At 53.5% G+C, this 14,802-nt stretch overlaps 1 protein-coding gene and 1 long non-coding RNA gene across 2 annotated transcripts in view; one reads left to right on the forward strand and one right to left on the reverse strand.

Annotated features, from left to right (window-relative positions):
* On the reverse strand, window positions 1–11,317 carry LOC108593377 (uncharacterized). Its single transcript, XR_013520818.1, has 2 exons — window positions 11,102–11,317; window positions 1–335 (listed from the first exon to the last, which is right to left on the reverse strand). It is a non-coding gene; the product is annotated as an uncharacterized LOC108593377 (long non-coding RNA).
* Window positions 9,784–14,802, forward strand: part of LOXL1 (lysyl oxidase like 1) — a 26,004-nt gene continuing 20,985 nt past the window's right edge. Inside the window, exon 1 of the mRNA XM_002753318.8 lies at window positions 9,784–11,210. Within this exon, the coding sequence (XP_002753364.1) occupies window positions 10,106–11,210 (1,105 nt within the window). The 5' untranslated portion in view covers window positions 9,784–10,105. The remainder of the gene's footprint in view (window positions 11,211–14,802) is intronic.

Genomic DNA, 14,802 nt, shown 5'->3' on the forward strand with positions numbered 1-14,802 from the left:
TTGAGTGGCTTAAAACAACATTTATTATCTCAAGTTTCTGCGACTCAGGAATCCAGGCGTGGTTTAGCCAAGTCCTCTGACTCAACATCTCTTACAAGGGCAAAATTAAGGGGTCAGCCAAGGCTCTGGTGTCATCTGAAGGTTCAACTGGGGAAGGATTTGCTTCTAAGTTCCTTCACATGGCTGTTAGCAGCCTGTGGTTCCTCTCCAGTTTTTGGGCTGTGGGCCTCAGCTCCTGGCTTGCTGTTGGCCAGCTGCCACCCTTGGTTCTCCACCACATGCATTTCCCATAAGCTGGCTCACGACACAGCAGCTGCTTCATGAGTGCACGCAAGCTAGAGGGTCAGAGAGACAAAGTTACAGCAAAATAGAAATTAGCCTCTTACAACCTAATCTCAGAAGTAACAACCCATCATTTTCTTTTTTTGCTATATTCTATTTATGAGCAAGTCACTAGATCCAGCCCATACACAAAGGAAAGGGATCCTACAAAGGGGTAACTACCAGAAGCTAAGGATCACTGGGAGCTATTTCAGAAGCTGCCTGCCACAGATGTCGCTGCTCTATTTTATGAAAATAAGCACCACACACACTACATTCATTTATAAAGCTTTTCTAAAGAACTATAAAAAAAAGACCTTAATGATAGAAAGATATGCCATGCTCCTGGACAGAGATACTCAACAGTGCCAAGAAGTTGATTATTACTAAGTTAATCTACAAAACAAATTCAATTGCAGTGCCCAGTGGGATTTTTGTTTGCTGGTTTATCTTGGCAGAAAACAAAGTCTAGAATTTATCTTAAAGAATATATAAATGACCACAAAGAACACATCAAAAGAAAAAAATGGGCTGGACGTAGTGACTCAAGCCTATACTCCCAGCACTTTGGGAGGCTGAGGTGGGTGGATCACTTGAGGCCAGGAGTTCAAGACCGGCCTGGCCAACATGGTGAAACCCTGTCTGTATTAAAAATACAAGAATTAGCTGGGCGTGGTGGCACGCATCCGTACTCCCAGCTATTCGGGAGGTTGAGGCGGGAGAATCACTTAAACCAGGGAGGCAGAGGCTGCAGTGAGCCGAGAGAGCACCACTGCATTCCAGCCTGGGCAACAGAGTGAGACCCTGTCTCAAAAAAATTAAAAATAAAACCATGGAACTTGTACTCTCAGTCATTAACCCTTATTACAAAGTTACAATGATTAAAGTAGGGCAACAAATACCCATGTAAGAATGATGTGATAGGAATGGAACAGAATGGCAAACTCTGTCAAACACACAAAAGTATTCGGTGTATGATAAAATGGCATTTTAGAGCACTGGGAAATGATCAATTGGTTTATAATTCATTTAGGGATAAATTTAAACTTTAAAGCTTAATTTGCTTTAAAGTTATGTTCTTACCTCTTACCACACATGAAGATAAAATGAGTTTAATGTAAAAACGTAAAATAAAATCATAAAGTCACAGAAGAATATTTACTTTCTTTTTTTAAAAATACATATTTTTAAAATAATACAGACGGGGTTTTACCATGTTGGCCAGGATGGTCTCGATCTCCTGACCTTGTGATCCATCCGCCTCGGCCTCCCAAAGTGCTGGGATTACAGGCGTGAGCCACTGCACCCGGCCATTTAATTGAAAATTTATATGTTCCCGGTGAAGGTAACAGTTATGCAGCAATAAAGTCCAAGACCATAAAGAAAGATTAATAATCTGACAGCTTAAAAATGAAGCATCAAGAAACGTATTTTAGAAATTGATGGAAATGACAAATTAGTTGCACAATATGTGACAATGAGATATATGAAAAGGGGCTACATATACTACATCTTATAAACCAATACTAAAAAGATGAACATTGTAATAGAAAATAATCAAAGAATATGAACAGAAAATTTACCATTCATTCGCTCAACAAATATTTATCGAGCACCTCTTCTGTGCCAGACAAGTTTACACATGGGACACAGCAGTGAATAAGACAAAGGTCCCTGCCCTCAAGGAGCTTACATTCTATTGGAGAGAGGCAAACAAACAAGTAAGTAAACATGAAGTATCTTAGAAGGTGATAAGTACTATTGGGAAAAAAAAAGAGTGAAGTAAGGCCATCGGGAGTGAGGTATGGGGAACTCAGGGGCTGGTGGCGCCTCATGAGGAATGAGACATTTGGGCGAAGCTTTGAACAAGTTCAGGGAGTTGACTACAAAGAGCAGGGGAAATGGCCAAGAGCAGGGTGTGGCGGGAGAGCAGGAGGAGGCCAAGGTGGCTGGAACAGAAAGAGCAAGGGACCAAATGGTGAGGACTTGGGAGGCCTCGAACAGGACTTTGGCTTTTAACCTGAGAACCACTGCAGAGCTTTAAGCAGATGAGTGAAATTTTGATCGATGTCTCAAAAGGATCATTCTGGCTATCGTCTTGAGAACAGACTTCTGGGGTACAAAGGTAGGAGCAAGTAGACCATTTAGGAGGACGACAAACACAAGGCAACGTGTTCACTCTCACAGGTAACGAAAAAAATGCAACCAGAAAATGTGTCCGCTTGTTTTTAACCTATCCAATTTTTAATATTCATTTCGAAAACAGTGTCCAGTATCAGAAAGGGTAAGGGCAGTTCGGGCAGGTAAATGGGAACCACCTTTCTGGGAGCACATGGATATTTTCTGTGCCAAAGCCTTAAAAACACTCTAACCCTTTCACCACAAATCCAACTTCTAATAAATTAATCTGAGTCTACTAATCGCTGATACTTACTGAGTGCTTGCTCTCAGCTAAACCCGAGCTCTGAACTAAACCCATTCCATCTTACGCCATTTAAATTCTTACCATTATTCCCATTTTACAGAAAGAAAAAAAGGCACAGTGAGTCACACAGTTCACAAATGAGGGCTAGAACCAAACCCGGGCACTGTGACACTGTGACACTGCTGTGATACAGCAGAAGCAAACATGAAGATTTCTTCAAGGGTGCTTATTACAGCATCATTTATAATAGCAAATAAAGTACCAAAAAAGTAACAAAGGAGGTTATTCATTCAGTTATGATTTGTCCACATCCGTCAGTCATTAAAAATCTTGTTAAAGAAAACTCGTTTCCGCTGCAGCCAGGTGATGAGACAGGCAGAACTTTCTGGAGCTTCTCCTTGGAAGCTGCCAGCTGCTGTGATTTCCTGTTTCTCGATCCAGGTGTTAACTTCAGAGGTGTGTGCCTGTTGGGATCATTCATCTAGTGAGGATTTGTGGACTTTTCTGTGTGTGTGTGTGTGTGTGTGTGTGTGTGTGCTATACTAATTTTTTTTTTCCCCCCGAGACGGAGTTTCGCTCTTGTTACCCAGGCTGGAGTGCAATGGTGGGATCTCGGCTCACCACAACCTCCGCCTCCTGGGTTCATGCAATTTTCCTGCCTCAGGCTCCAAAGTAGCTGGGATTACAGGCGCATGCCACCGTGCCTGGCTAATTTTTTGTATTTTTAGTAGAGACAGGATTTCACCATGTTGACCAGGATGGTCTCAATCTCTTGACCTCGTGATCCACCCGCCTTGGCCTCCCAAAGTGCTGGGATTACAGGCGTGAGCCACCGCGCCCAGCCCTATACTAATGTTTTTAAAAGTTATTTTCAAAAATTTAAATTGCCAGGTGTTTCTCCTCCTAGGGGTACACAAGAAGGCTGCGGAGCCCTAGTTATGTAGACCCAAGGCTGGTAGCCACCACTCGCTCCAGACGGAATTGGCTCTCAACCTTCTATGGTCTGAGAAAGCCTGGTCCTTCCCATACTGCAGGAAGGAAATGCCTAGGCAGGAAGAGGCTGGCCTCCTGGGCAGATAGAAATGAAGCTACTCCCCCACCCCACACCCCCCTTTTCACTCCAAACAGTGGGTTGACATTTCCATCTCTGAGTGAAACTGGCAATCCGACTGCAGGCCCGGGATGCAGGTCCAGTCCTGAAGGAGACAAGGTCCTAACGGGGGGTAGGGGGCTGTTAGGAGCCAGCCCCACACCACTCCGGAACAGAGTGAGTATTTTGGCGGGTGGTGGACAAAGTCTTGACCTCCTCTTCATCTAGGCAGGCAGGAGTTCCTGTGATCAATCAGCACGAACACTGAAAGGAGAAGTCGGTCATGGCAGTTACCTTGACACGAGGAAATGTTCGACAACTGTTATTAAGCACCCGAAGCAGCTGCAAAATCACATAGGCAATATGATCCCAATTGTTTTTATAAATGAGTTGGGGGTGGGGAGGTGGAGCCTAGAACAGTGGTTCTTCTCTAGGTTACAGAATGAATTATTTTTTCTTTTACTCTGTATTCTAAATTTCCTATAATTGACCTATTTCTTTTGTAATCTGAGACTAAACATTGTATTTAAAAAAAAAAAAACTTAAGGGAGAGATTGCTGGTATCTCATCTCTATTCTTCTTTCATCACCCTGGGGCCCTTTCCCTTCCCAGACCCCAGCTGGGTAAAACCAGTCTCCAGTGGCCCCTGGCTAGGTGTCATCTATGCCTATTTTTTGATTATATATTTAAAAAGGGGTGGATTATTCATGAGTTTTCTGGGCAAGAGGTAGGGGGTTCCCAGAACTGAGGATTCCCCTTCCTTTTAGCCTATATAAGGTAACTTCCAGATGTTGCCATGGCATTTGTAAACTGTCATGCACTGGTGGGAGGGTCTTTTAGCAAGCTGTTATGTGATAATTAGGGTACAGAGCAATGAGGACAACCAGAGGTCATGTTCACTACCAGCTTGGTTTTGGCTGGCTTTTTAACTGCATTCCGTTTTATCAGTGGAGTCCTTATGACCTGTATCTTGTGAACTCCTATCCCATCCTGTTAGATATAGATGCTATATCAGCTCTGTCATTTCCAAATCCCCTGTTAGTACCAAGGCCTAGCTTCCTGGAAATGCAGCTCAGCAGGTCTCAGCCTCATTTTACCCAGCCCCATTCAAGATGGAGTCCCTCTGGCTGGAATGCCTCTGACATTTCCATCACCCACCTCCACTGTCACCCCACACCACCTCCCCTTCTCCAACTCCACTACCAACCCCCACCATGGGGAAATAAGTCAACTGCGTGAGCTCTGCAGAAAGCAGAGAAAAACCCATCTCATGAAGGTGAAGCAAGGACTGAGTCACTGACAGACGCTGATGGATGGGTAAATGGGAGGACAGACAGACATGAGACTGAAATAGAAGTGCCTCCCAAAGGTCACAGAGAGTCAGTGCCATGTCTTCACCTCCACCCAGGACTACCACTTGTGACACCCCCAGCAGCCTGGGTACCCACTGGAGATTTGCCCGGTCTGGCTGCTCTCTGTGATGACTGCAGTCAGCACAGGGCCTGGTATTCCACAGATACCCAGGGAACATGCTGAGTGAGTGAGCGAGTGGATGAATGAAGGAATCGTTCATTGGGAGAAACATCAGCAGATAGAGATGAAGGGAGGCAGTGTGTGAGAGTTGACGAAGAACAGAAACAGACGGTGACAGATGGAGGCTGCAAATCACAGAGATGGCCACAGGCAGAAATGAATGCGTAAGATGGAAGGCGGTTACTGCGGAAAATTTAAAAGCTATAGAGATCCAGGCATGGTGGTGTGCACCTGCAGTCCCAGAAGCTGAGGCAGGAGGATGGCTTGAACCTAGGAGTTTAGGGCCGCTGTGAATCCACTGCACTCCAGCCTGGGGAACATAGCAAGATTATGCTTTTTAAAAAAACAAAAACAAAGAAAAGGCTAGAGAAACCCAGAGATGTCCCAGAGAAAGTTATAGAGATGAAAAGGAGCGAGAGAAAGAGAGAGAGAGAGAGAGAGAGAGAGCATGCGCGTGCAAGCCCTCCCTTAACCTTGTCAGGATGTTAGTCAGAACCAGGGGCTCCTGCCTTGGTTTCCCTACTAGCTCTGCAGGGCTCTGCTGGACTGTGTCCCAAAGGCCTGGTGCCCTGCTTGGATTTGCCAGTTCTCTCCCTCGGGTAGGGCACAGTTGCAGTTGATCTCTTACCCCCATGAATGCCAGCTCAGGGCCCTCCCACCCAGAAGGCCCCAGAAAACTACACAGAATCCTCCCTTCCTCCCCGCCTAGGGTCAGGGGTGGGGTTGGAGGTGGAGGTAGAGGCAGGAATGTTAACCTTTCTGCAGCCACTCAGAGCCCGCCTGCCCCAGACTCTGGGGAGGGTTGAAAGTCAGGGAGGGGAGAAGCTCTAAGGGGCTGAAGAGGCTTCCCGCCTCCACAGAGCCCAACCAGGATGCCCAGCTCTGTTATTTCCAAATCCCCTGGGAGCCTTGGGGGAAGGGGCAGGGAGAGCTGGGAGGAAACCAACTGGGAAGTGGCCAGAGCCACAGAATTCCCCTGGGTCCTAGAGAAGGGTGGGTTCCTTCCATCCCCCAACCCATTAGTCCCTTGAAAAGGCTCTGACCTCACCTCCCCCACTTCCAGAGTGGAGTTCCAGCCCTGAAGAAACACTTCCAAACCCAGGGTTCTGGCCCCCTCCTCAGGCCCCCTCCTAGGTTGCCTCGGCCCTAGGGACTGGGTCCCCCTCCCCACCATTGTGCCAGATGTGGCTGCGGGGGAGGGGTGGACATGGGGCCCAGCTGGCAGTGGTCACTCGGTGGTCCTCTCCCTGCAGAGTCAGCGCTTTCTGTGCCAGCTCGCCCAGCCTCCTCACTCAGCACTTCCTCCAGCCTGCTTTCCAGAGGCAGCAGCTGCCTGGGTTGGGTCTTGGATTCCCAGTGCAGCCCAAAACCCATCTACAGCGCAGTCTGGAAGATGGAGGGCTTGGATGCTCCAGGGCCTGCTCTCATAGCTTCCCCACAGAAAATTCCAACCCACAGTGGGCCTCCTGGTCCTTCCCTCTGCAGAGCAAGTGAGGAATCCCACAGCTCCTGACCCCTCTCTGCTCCCAAACCTGCTGCTGGTCAGGCCTACTGCTTCCTGGCTCCCCCATGAACTTTCCAGAGCCCGGACTTCCATGACAGGGTCACAGGACCCTGGCTGCTCCGCGGGAGGCCCAGCAACACAGAGCTGAGCACGCGGTAGGGGCTTAATCAAGTCGTGCGTGCGCAATCAACAGGCTCTTTCAGCCTTCTATCACCAGCCCTCCCAGGGGCCTTTGGTGCTGGTTCCTAGTGCCAGGAACTGGCAACAAGCCTCAAGCACATGCCTGGGTCTTAAAAAAGTGGGTGTGAATCCCAGCCTGAAGGGACAGGCGGAGAGAGAAGCTGCCCTCCCCCCAGACAGCTCTGGCCCAGCCTAGCCCGAGAGTCCAAGCCCTCATCTCACCCAAGCTCTGCACCCTCCATAGCCTGCCCAGGTCTCTTGAGGCTCCCACCCTGCAGGTTTCAACCTAAGGATGCCAGGACACCTCCAGCCACTGAGGCAAGGCTTCGCCCCGTGTGAGGAGAGGTGAAGGTAGGCAGGCTCCCCTGGGCTCACAGAGTTGCTGGGCCTGTCAGCCAGTACAGGAGACCTAGACCCAAGCAGAATGAGGTCATTGGGAGGGAGAGGACAGCTCTGGCAGAGGGGCCACCTCTGGCCCCCCTGTACAAGGTTCATCCTGGGCAAGGAAAGATGCTGAAGACAGATAAAAACAGGAAAGACAGAGGAAGTGGGAGTGGGGGTCACCCCAAAGAGAGAAACCCCTCCCTTCTCTTACAAGTCAAGAGGGAAGAAAGAAAATAGTGGCCACATGTCTGGCTCTGTGCTGGGGACTTTTCATAATCCTCTCATTCCATCCTCCCAAATATGCCACAAGAAACGTATGATTACCCCCAGGTCACAGACGGGACTCTGAAGCTCTGAGAGCTTAAAAAGGTTTCCTGGGGAGTGGCTGGGCCAGGCCAGGTCCCTAGCTCAAGTCATAGTGTAGACCCCCCGGCTCTCCATCTCAGCAGGGATGGCTGGCAGGACTGTATTCCTGGCCAGGGGAATCTGTGCAGAGGCCCAAGCTATGTTCAGAGCAGAGTTTATTCAAACAGAGCCTAACAGGAAACTTGGCTCCTCTGACTCACTCTGATTCTACCTTAAGAAAAAAGAGAGAGGAGCAGGAGCCAGCATGGGGTAAGGTTTCACGCCAAGAGCTGGCTCCAAGGCCAGCTGAATGGAATGGCCTGTGCCCTGATCCCCACACACCCAAAGCCTTGAGGCAGTCCCTGCTCTGCTGTCTGACCCCAGGCAAGGGGTCCTGCCTCCACTTTAGGGCAACTGAGTTCCCATCCTCACAGTCATCCTGTCCTCCTCCCTCCACTCCTCTTCCCTTCCTGCCCTGCCTAGGGGTACCCAGAGGCCTGTTTCCACTTCTCCTCCTCCTCTGAAGCCGCTGCTGCCCATCTGGCTGGCGGGTGGGCCCTACAGGACCCCAGGGATTGTAAGCAGTAGAGGCCAACACTGCAGGGGGCAAGCAGGAGGGAGGGAAGTCTTAACCCTCCAGGTCCCAGCCCTCAGTGAGCCCTGTCTCAGCATCTTGCTTGGTGTCAGTCACACCAGTGGCTCTTTGGAGGAATCTTGTCTGGAGTCTGAGATGGAAACCCCACGGTGGGGAGCTGAGGTGCCAGCACTGACAGGCTGCTGGCCCGGAGGTGTTGGAAGCCCCCTACCTTCCTGTCTGGATTGTAGGCCTTTAAAGGGCAGAGACATGCAGGAGTCCAAGCCCCAGTCCTGAAGAACAGTGCAATGGGGGAACAAACACTACCTGGCGAGCATGGGGTTGGGAGGCCCACAGTTCCCAAGGAATGTCCACTCTAGTTGCCTCCTCCCTAGGTGGGCTCCAGGAGTTTCCAAAAGAAGAAGGAATATACAGGGGACGAATTAAGGACAGGTCCTTCCTACCTTGTTCATAAGCACAAGAGGCCAATTTCTGCCCTCCGGTTCCCAGGAACCCAGTTAGAGAAGGCAGCCCGGGGGAGGCCTGAAGAGGCACAGAATTTGAAGTGCAATTTCTTAGATGCCAAAGTGTTCAAACTTCTGGGACCCCTCCTATCCCTGCCATTCCCAGAAGGAACACAGAATCTCCCAAAACACTCTCAAGAACCATCTGGCCTAATCTTCCATTGGTCAGATGTGGCAGCTGGATCAGACAGAGTAAGGGACGAGCCACATAACCACAAGACCAGGCCCGTTCTCCGGAAACCTCCCTTCTGTTGTTCGATGCTTACAGGCTTCTCTGCCCCACAGTGACCCCTGTCCCATATCAAACACAGCCCCTGGGTTTCATTTTATCCATGTGTACACTCAAGTTATTCCCAGGCTATGCAGAAGGAAGAGATGCAGGACAGAAACCATATGTGATGTGTGAGACATTGATCTCTCCTATGAGCTCACAAGTGATATTCAGCCCAGGAACATACCCCACTCTTCAGGCCGGGAAAGTAAGGCCCTGAGGTGTGACACGAGGGAAAAGCTGCAGCTTCAGTGCCTCTCTATGCAGGTACAAGAGCTGAGGTGCACCTGGGCCCCAGGATTAGAGTGAGCAAGGTGGAGACCAGGGATACTGCATCCAAAGCAGAGAGGAATGGGGAGGGTGGTGCTGACACCCCAGCCCTTTTCTGCCTGCCAGAGCCCCCACTTACCAGGCCCGGGTCCTCAGAGGCCCCCTCCTACTCCCTGCTTGATTCCCTTCCTCAGAGGCCTGTCTGTGGCTTGGCTGGGAACTCCTAGGGACAGAGGGAGCACTCCAGCTGTGGGACCCGCGCATAGCTAAAAGCCGGCGGGCCATAGGGCCCCGCGGAGGAGGCCCTAGCAGGCGGACCGGGAGGCCGAAGCCTCCCGACGCTCCAAGCCTGTTGCTTATTCATTCAGAGTGGGAAAGCGCCAGCCGAGCGGACAGCCAGTGGTGGGCTGGCCATGTAAGGCCCACAGGCGGTCCTGCCCGCCCGGTGCCCTGCGGAGAGCCTCGTGCAGCCCTGGGCATCGCCCCTGCCCTGCCCTGACCCTTTGGCCTCGAAATGCTGTCATCGGAAGAGCCGTCCCGCTCGGGACAAGGCCAGCATGGACAAAGCTAGAGCTGGAGCGAGCAAGGAGCCTTCCTGTCCTCGAGGCCGTGGGAAGAGAAGCGCGCACAGGGGGCCACTCCTGAGAGCCTCTCTGTCCACTCGGCCTCTGCTGAGGGGCCACCATGGCTGTGGCCCAAGGCAGCCGGCAGCTGGGGGCCCTGGTGTGGGGCGCCTGCCTGTGCGTGCTGGTGCACGGGCAGCAGGCGCAGCCTGGGCAGGGCTCGGACCCCGGGCGCTGGCGGCAGCTGATCCAGTGGGAGAACAACGGGCAGGTGTACAGCCTGCTCAACTCGGGTTCAGAGTACGTGCCGCCCGGGCCTCAGCGGTCTGAGAGTAGCTCCCGGGTGCTGCTGGCCGGCGCGCCCCAGGCCCAGCAGCGGCGCAGCCACGGGAGCCCCCGTCGTCGGCAGGCACCGTCCCTGCCCCTGCCGGGGCGCGTGGGCTCGGACACCGTGCGCGGCCAGGCGCGGCACCCATTCGGCTTCGGCCAGGTGCCCGACAACTGGCGCGAGGTGGCCGTCGGGGACAGCACCGGCATGGCCCGGGCCCGCACTTCCGTCTCCCAGCAACGGCACGGGGGCTCCGCCTCCTCGGTCTCAGCCTCGGCCTTCGCCAGCACCTACCGCCAGCCGCCCTCCTACCCGCAGCAGTTCCCCTACCCGCAGGCGCCCTTCGTCAGCCAGTACGAGAACTACGACCCCGCGTCGCGGACCTACGACCAGGGTTTCGTGTACTACCGGCCCGCGGGCGGCGGCGTGGGCGCGGGGGCGGCGGCCGTGGCCTCGGCAGGGGTCATCTACCCCTACCAGCCCCGGGCGCGCTACGAGGAGTACGGCGGCGGTGGCGAGGAGCTGCCCGAGTACCCGCCGCAGGGCTTCTACCCGGCCCCGGAGAGGCCCTACGCGCCGCCGCCGCCCCCCGACGGCCTGGACCGCCGCTACTCGCACAGCCTGTACAGCGAGGGCACCGCGGGCTTGGAACAGACCTACCCCAACCCCGACCCCGGCCCCGACGCAGCGCAGGCCTACGGCGGAGACCCGCGCCTGGGCTGGTACCCGCCCTACGCCAACCAGCCCCCCGAGGCGTACGCGCCGCCGCGCGCGCAGGAGCCGCCCTACCTGCCTGTGCGCAGCTCCGATGCGCCCCAGCCGGGTGGGGAGCGGAACGGCGCGCAGCAGGGCCGCCTCAGCGTGGGCAGCGTGTACCGGCCCAACCAGAACGGCCGCGGTGAGTACCGCCCCCGACCCCCGACGCCCCTTTGGCGGCGCGCGCCCCTGGCCGCGGGGAACTGCCCCGGGCGCCGGGCCCCTCCGCAGAATATTCCCGGAAGCCTCCTCTGAGCTGCTAAGCGAGGAGCAGCGCCCCCTCCCGACCCCACCCAGCCAACAGCCTAGCATCTCACCTGGCACCTCAACCCCCAGCTTAAGCCGCACGCAGGCATCATCAGTGCCAGGGGTTGGCCAAGCAGGTGTGGGCTCTGATCCTGACTTTGGTGGAGGGACTAGCCTAGCTTTGGGAGGAGGCGCCTTCTGTACCTGGCATGGGTCATCTGAGGACAAAAGGAAGGAACCCCACATCCTGCCTCTCCCTCATTCCAATGAGGGCATCTCCTTTCCCCCTTAGAGATGTCCTATGCCAGCTCACAGGGTAAGGCAAGGAGCATCAGAAACCTGAGTCTTCAGGGCCAGACTGGCCTTAAGGGGTGCCCTGGAGGTGTGGTAAGTTGCCCATCACTGGGCATGGTGTGAGCCTGGCCTGAGTCCGCAGGAGGTTAGAGGAGAGCCTGTGCTCCAGCGGGGAGTCGGGACTCCCTCGGGGAGTCTACAAGGCTGGGGCAAGAGAGACCCGTCAGGAACTGGCCTGAGTGCAGAATTTCAGGGGCTATCAAAATAACGCAATAATTGAGATGAGCAATATTGAGATGGATTTTTTTTAAAATCAGAATTAATGTTAAAAAACAAAACTCTGTGATAAACGAAATATCCACGTTTTTCAGTAGAGTCCGTAATAGTGGTATGCCAAGCCATATTGGAGCCTGAGGCGAGATGAAAAATCAGCAACACGGATCCTGTCCTTATTTAAAATTTGGATATTTTATTAATCACAGATATTTTTCCATTAATTTTGATTTTTAAAGAGATTACATTAAATATTATCTCAGTTACTGAGTTTTTTTTGCATGCCCTGAAATTTTGCACCCCAAGTCAAAAAAAAAAAAGAAAGAAAGAAAGACAGAAAGAAAAGAGAAACACCTCACGGGCCTTGTCCACTCTCCCTAGTCCTGGCCCTGGGGGAGAGCCCCAGCTGTGGACAGACCCCCTCTGGCTTTTCAGGGGATAAGGATATGTCCTCCTCCTGGGAAAGCTAAAGCCCTCTGCACATGAGGACACAGCAGAGTGGCAGCTTCCACACATGCTATTAGCAGATGGGGCTACTGTGACAAGGGTTGACTGGTGGGTCTGGCGGGGGCTGGATGGCCATCAGCCATTCTCTGCTGCCCTGGAATCCCTCTCCCTGCTACTCTCTCCCTACAGATAGCTTTTTGGTCAAGGTTTTCCACTCGATCCCGGATGCTTCTGTAGTCCAACCCTACTTTGCCTGTTTCAAGCTGTTGTCAGTTTCCTCTACCCATGATTCTCTGCTCCCCATTGAGGTTGCTGTGCCTGGCCCACCAAGTAAGGGCTGAGCCCTACGGTGCCCCGCACTGTAGGTGCTACCACCCCAGCCTCCTCCTCAGCCTCTGTCAGCAGAGGGTTGATGCCTTGTCTCCAGCCAAGCTGACCTCAGTGAGGGGCTGCTGTTGATGGAGTGCCTGTCTCCCTGGGTACTGCTGGAGGCCAAGACTAGGGGAGAGGAGTGTCTGCACTGGGAGCACCCACTCCCTCACATCCCAGGTGTAGCACTTGAGTTGGGTGCTGAATCCTACTTTAAGAACCTGATTTTTCTTGAGGTCCTTCTGTGATGTGATGAAGGATGCATCCACCTGCTGTGGTCCTTACCAGGTACTTGCCCCATCCCTGCAGAAGGGCACGTTACAATCATGCATCAGCTGCCCTAGGGCCCCTTGGAGTACAGGATGTTTTACCTAGAGGGTGTGAAACTTTTGCAGTGGCTTTTCTTAGAATGCAAGACCTCAGCATGAGGCTTGGCCTGATGGGCCCCACCTCTGGGCAGAGAAAACCAAGCCCTCAAATGCCACAATACTGGCAGAGGCAGGCCTGGGACTTGGCATCTGGGCTCCAAGCCAGTGGGTTTTCTAGGGCCTCTCTTTGGTCTGTTCTTAAGGAAACCAGTTGGTTGAGAGGGGAATGGGACAGGGCGAAGCCATGTCTGGAGCCAGGGTGCTTGGTGCTTAGCAGGCCTCTGGCCACTGCCCCTGAGCCCCACAGTTCCTTTTGGGTCAGAAACATTTCTCCCCTGAAGGCAGAATCGTAGGTGCCAAGCTGAGTGTGTTCACATGCATCGAGTCCAGGCCCTTCCCTGGGCAAGTCTAGCAGGAGGGGCATCTCAGTGCTGTGATTAGGCAAGCATTGGTGGGGCTGGGGGCGTTGGGAGCCCAGATGAGGGCCCTCCCAATCAGGGGCTGGGGCTCAGGGAGACTTCCAGAGGAGGCAATGTCTAAGCATTGCTGCAAGAGATGGTTGTCAGTACCCTCCAAGTGCCGCTTCCCCTACTCATTGAGGGTGTGGGTTGGGAGTGTTTTTTGCTGGGGAGGGGGTTGCAGGCTAGTTTAGGGCTCACAAAGAGGCCAGAGAGGGAGCAGTAGTCTCCCCCATCGTTGGTTCCACCCTCCCCACCCTGCTAAGCTGGACCGTGGAAAATCCCAGCCCAGGGAGGGCCAAGCCTTGTACTTGAGATCAGACCCCCAGGCCTGGTGTGGGAGCCCAAAGCGGATTCTCTGAGACTGACTTCATTCCTCCTGGCCCCACACCCAGGGGTCTGAGGCTGGGCGCTGGCAGCCTGCATGTGTGTGTGGGCGTGGACGTGTCCTCACAACACCAAGCACATGTGAGCACCACCCACCTCCCTCCATGGGTGGGTGGTTTCCAAGCGCCTGTCCTGAGCCCAGTTTCTTCCTTGGGCACCTGCACCCTCTTCCTTCCCACCCTGGGCACTGGGAATACCCAAGGCTTCCTGCAGTACCATTCTCTCCAACTCTGAAATGTGAAACTGAAAATAAACTGGAGGAAACAGAGCCCCAGAGAGGGTCACATACTTTGCCCAGCTCTCATAGCAAATCCTTGAAGAGAGCCCTGGAGAGTGGCCAGCTGCTTCCCAGGCCCAGCTGGGTCCCCTACGCTGTGTCGGCTCCCTCGACGTGACCTCTCCCTCTGCCCCCACCAGGCCCTCCTCTCTTGGGATCCTTGCCTCAGTTCCTGCCTCCCCACAGTTTCAGCTTCTCTGAGCTGGGGGTCTTAGTGTCACATAAGAAACCCCACAGCCCCAGAAGACCAAAGCTCCCCTCCCAAGGCCTTACCCTCCCACCCCCTGCCTGACTCACCAGCTCTGGCAATCCTTTGAAAGGAACATGGAACAGGCTGCCCTGGGCATCCTCCCAGGGCATCTCAGATGGCTATGCTAGCCTTGCCTGGCATGTGTCCTCTATCCCTGACCTCACATGGCCAATCAGAGGCCAGGAGGGAATTGTACCTGCCCCCTCCCAGTACCCTTGTCCCCATTCTCTCCCTCTCCAGTTTGTCCTACATATGGGGCAGATAAACCCCAGAAGTCCGACCAGGTTACTTCTCTGCTCAAGAAGATTCTGTAGCTCCTCAGGGCCTTTGGGACAAAGTCTAGGGTCTCAGCCTAGCACTAGGGG

The sequence above is a fragment of the Callithrix jacchus genome, chromosome 8, assembly GCF_049354715.1.
Source record: "Callithrix jacchus isolate 240 chromosome 8, calJac240_pri, whole genome shotgun sequence".
In the NCBI taxonomy this organism is placed as follows: domain Eukaryota; kingdom Metazoa; phylum Chordata; class Mammalia; order Primates; family Cebidae; genus Callithrix; species Callithrix jacchus.